At 33.5% G+C, this 4410-nt stretch overlaps 1 protein-coding gene across 1 annotated transcript; it reads left to right on the top strand.

Moving 5' to 3' along the window:
* The first annotated feature begins 588 nt into the window (after positions 1–588).
* Positions 589–2956, top strand: LOC112727596 (small ribosomal subunit protein eS24z). Its single transcript, XM_025777406.3, has 6 exons — positions 589–1072; positions 1160–1270; positions 1490–1531; positions 1635–1805; positions 2470–2556; positions 2662–2956. Exons 2-6 carry the CDS (start codon positions 1199–1201, stop codon positions 2701–2703), a joined length of 414 nt encoding a protein of 137 aa, XP_025633191.1. The 5' UTR covers positions 589–1072; positions 1160–1198; the 3' UTR covers positions 2704–2956.
* Positions 2957–4410: the final 1454 nt, after the last annotated feature.

Here is a 4410-nt window from a genome sequence, read left to right as displayed (position 1 = left end):
ACGTCGCCAAATCCAACAACACCCTCGACGGCACCACAACTGACATCGAGAAAATCAACGAGATCTTCTTCGATCTGCAGGTGTTCGACTTCTTCGCCAACCTACTGTGGACGTGAAGAAGCAGTTCGTCAATGAAGTCGCCACGTCATCAAGTTTCTAACCCCACACGTGCAACTACCTAAACATTCTAGTTTCTTTGCATCGGGATGGTGAAGAAAATAGCAAAAGAGTATAAGTTCGTTTACAACACGCTTACAAATACAGAAATGATGGTGGTGAAGCTCAAGTCGTAGCACTTAGCATAGATCGTGAAGCAGAAGAGGATCGGGAGATAGAATAGGGATTAGGAGATTGGAAGTGATGAAGAGAATTGAAGAATGGAGATGAGATATGATTAGAAATTGAGAGTGATTAAGTTAGAGTAGAAAGACAATTTAAAAAATTTTAAAGTTTGAATAAATTTGTCTATGAAATTTCATCTTTTATGATTACAAGTTAATTTTAATTTTTTTATGATTAAATTTGTTAGTCTCATAATATTTCATGATTAGTTTTGGTATTTACTCAATAAATAATATATATATTAGTATTACTTCAGGCATAACAAACCCTAATTTCACATTTCACCCTCTTTTCGGCGCTGCACTCTACCCTTGACCCACACCCACACCCACACCCACACCCACCCCCACCCCCAGAGATCAGAGACACCACTCGGCCACTCCTTCCTTGACCACCACGGTAGCCTGTTCGCCAGAGATCGCCCGCTCTTCCTCGCGTTCATCCCTCTCCGTCGCGTTCTTCCTCTCGCCATTGTTCCTCGCGTTCATCCCTCCCTCTTCGTGGTTCAGACGTTCTCACCGTCAGTCGTATTCAGTTCCTACCACATCGCCGTCCTCCTTTCGGTTCCCGCCGTCAGTCCGTAGTCTTCTGTTCTTGCCGCCTTGACGTCCTCCGTGCTTGCTGCCTTGCAATACTCAGTTCCTGCCGCATCACCGTCCTCCGTTCTCGTCGGTTCGCCGTCCTCGTTTCGGCGAATCAACGTCCTCGGCTTCATTGTTCAGGACTTCAGGTAAATTTTTTACGAAGATCATTTAAATTTTGTGAAGATCATTTGAACTGTGAATTGTGAATAATTGTGAATTGGTTGTGGATTTAGACTAGTAATTGTTTTTGGGTCCTCAAGCTTCAAACAAACATGGCTGACAAAGCGGTTACCATCAGAACAAGGAAGTTTATGACTAACAGGCTCCTCTCCAGAAAGCAATTCGTGAGTTCGTTCACCATTCTCACTTTTGCTCTGTTTTTATGGCTTTATCGTAGAATAATTGGGATTTGATAATGATCGATGAATTATGCGATACATAGGGGTTTATTATTATTATTATTATTATTGTTATTGTTATTGTTATTGTATTGTTATTGTTATTGTTATTGATTAATAATAATGTATCTGAGCCTCGTTTTCTCTTTAATTGTGTGGTTGTAGGTCATTGATGTTCTTCATCCAGGGAGGGCAAATGTTTCTAAGGTACATTCTGTTTGGGGAAAACTTTAGATTTAATTGATTTTTGTCAGGTACTTGACAATTATGGTGTTTAGGGTTTTTAATTTGTTGTGTTTGGAATATGAAGGCTGAGCTTAAGGAGAAGCTTGCTAGAATCTATGATGTTAAGGACCCCAACACGGTGTTTGTGTTCAAGTTCCGCACCCATTTTGGAGGTGGCAAATCCACTGGTTTTGGTTTGATTTATGACACTGTTGAGAATGCTAAGAAGTATGAGCCTAAGTACAGACTTATTAGGGTAAGATAACTTGGTTTTTTGTTTTTCTAATGTGGTTTTGGTTCGTGAGTGGAATTGCTATGGAATGAGAAACACTTTCATGCAACTAGGATGTATGTATGTAAATTGTAAGACTGGTAAGTTAGTGCTTACTAGTATTAATCATTATTGGATGGCCTCTATGTATAATATATAGTACTCCGTCAATTCTTGTCCGCACTGTTTTTTATATTTAGATTGGAGTTGCATGGGGTGAAAATATGTTGATCTTTATTGTTGATCCATAATGTGACATGCAATTGTATACTGTTATGATTCATGAGCAATAACATTAGAGATGTTCCAAGAAGATTAATTTGAATGCTTGTGCATATTAGAATTCATTTGTTTTCAGATGAAATCATTAGCTCTTTTTAGTTGCTGTTTAGCTTCTAACAATTGCTTCCCTCTTAAAGAATACCATAATTTGGTTTGCTGGATTAATTACCCCTTTACTATGCTAGAATTTCTTGAGATATTTTGTACAAGACCCTACCCTGTAGCTTAATCTTACCATGCTCATGTCTTGCCATGCACCCATTAGTTCTTTTTGGTCTTAGGGAATTAGAACTTCTCTTCTTTAATTAAATCTGTGCCATGTTGCTCTGTTTTGCATAATCCTTCACTAAAATCCTGTCATTTGCAGAATGGACTTGATACTAAGGTTGAAAAGTCGAGGAAGCAAATGAAGGAGAGAAAGAACAGGGCAAAGAAGATCCGTGGAGTAAAGAAGGTAAATAGTTGCCAAAAATAAATTGTTTTTTTATTGATGATTGTTCATCAAGTATTGCTCTTGCTTAGTAAAAATAGTAACCTCTGTCATTTTTAATATTTTCAGACCAAGGCTTCTGATTCTGCCAAGGCTGGAAAGAAGAAATGAGTTTTCAAACATCATGTTCTGATTTTAAGGTGGTTGTGTTGGAATTTTGTAATGGCTATTTTATTTTATAGATTCGTAGAATGAGATATTTCAGTATATGATATGTGATCTTTTTGCCTTTCAAATTATTAATCTTTAGTTTCAACTTAAGATTGAGGAGAATTCAGTTACTTTCGACTGTTTTCAAATCTTTGGTAGACTGTTATGAATTCCTACGGTGCTTGAAAATTTGACAGATTAAATTTTATGTGTATCTAATTCCATAACGCCATAAAAATAACTATTTTTATATTGACTGCCTTGAATGGTCATTTAAGAGAACGGCCGTGATTTCATGATTTTTAAATTGGTTTACACGTGTATTAAAATTAAACTTTAATTTTATAGTATTTTTATCAAATGTGATTGTTATTTTTTGTGCTTATTGAAAGTTAATTTTAGGGTTAAAGTACGATTTTGGTCTTTATTTTTTTTTGCGTATAAAATTGTTTTATTTCTTTTTGCGTATAAAATCGTTTGTGGAGGTGGGGCAAAATCTTAGACAGCCCTTTTTCTCTTGCTGGATCAGAAACATACTCTTATTTTTTTCTTATATTTATTTTATAATTTTTGTTATGAATAATTTAATCCAAAATTTTAATATTTAAATTAAAAGAACGATTTTAAAATTTAGTTTTAAATTTTAGGGATAATTTTGTATGTAAAAATAATTAAAGATAAAATATATTTTTTGCTTATACTTTTAGGACTAAAATTGTATTTAATTTTTATTTTTAATTTAATTTATTAAAAATATTCTTTAAAAGCTAGTTTTATAAGTAATTTTTTAAATATAAAGCCCTTATCAAATCAAACTTTAGTGTGGCATCTTAGGAGATAAATAGTTTAGCCAACAGTAGAAGTCTCATCCATAGATTTTTATTATTTTAAATGAACTTTTTTTATTCGAAGAGGGCAAATTGGATGGGCCACTCTAATATGGGCCCAAATTGAGTAAGCTCTATCCAATTATGTTCCTGTTTTTTTTAACATAATAGTAAATATTTATAGTTAGTAAAAAGAAATTTTAATAGTTTAATTTAATTTAAAAATTTCAATAATTAGTTCATTTTTTTCTAAAGTTAGAAGTAAGATTCAAATCCGCAACTTCTAGGTGAATATAGAGAGACTATGTCATTCGAGTTATAATTAGTTAATTAAACTAATTTTTATTTTATATTATTAAAGATATAGTAAATTATAGTTTAAAATTAAATTAATCATTAAATACTATCACTAATATAGAATTAAATCATATTACTCAAACTCTTTCCCTCTAAATTATTAATAGTGGCTTATTTGAGCAAATTGTTATAATTCAATTTTTTTTTCGCTATATGATATATTAACATTATGTGACTACTGACTACGTCCTTAATACCCTTTCTTTCCATTTCGATTGGTATGAGGTGAATTTTGTTTATGAGATTCTCCTATGGAGGGGTATCTAGCTTCGGACGTATTAAGGGGATGCAATCGTGTTGGGTTCACCTAGGGTTGTGCTCAAGTTCAATTTTTGTGGTCTAGGCTCTTTATTGGGCCAGACACTTATTGGGTCTCAATCAATTATCCTATTTTACAACATTGATAAATAAAAATTACAATCCAGAATAAAAAAAAATTGTTACAATCAATGACCTTAGGGCTGCATAGGAATCAATCGGATAC

Source organism: Arachis hypogaea, chromosome 12 (assembly GCF_003086295.3).
Source record: "Arachis hypogaea cultivar Tifrunner chromosome 12, arahy.Tifrunner.gnm2.J5K5, whole genome shotgun sequence".
NCBI lineage: Eukaryota > Viridiplantae > Streptophyta > Magnoliopsida > Fabales > Fabaceae > Arachis > Arachis hypogaea.
Note: the sequence above shows the minus strand (reverse complement) of the source record. Positions and strands in the feature narration are given on the sequence as shown.

Excerpts from the sequence above, each read along its gene's own strand:
- LOC112727596 (XM_025777406.3), top strand. The coding sequence starts at position 1,199 with ATGGCTGACAAAGCGGTTACCATCAGAACAAGGAAGTTTATGACTAAC. Across the intron at positions 1,271-1,489 it reads TCCTCTCCAGAAAGCAATTC|GTCATTGATGTTCTTCATCC; the intron begins GTGAGTTCGTTC and ends GTGTGGTTGTAG. Across the intron at positions 2,557-2,661 it reads AGATCCGTGGAGTAAAGAAG|ACCAAGGCTTCTGATTCTGC; the intron begins GTAAATAGTTGC and ends TAATATTTTCAG.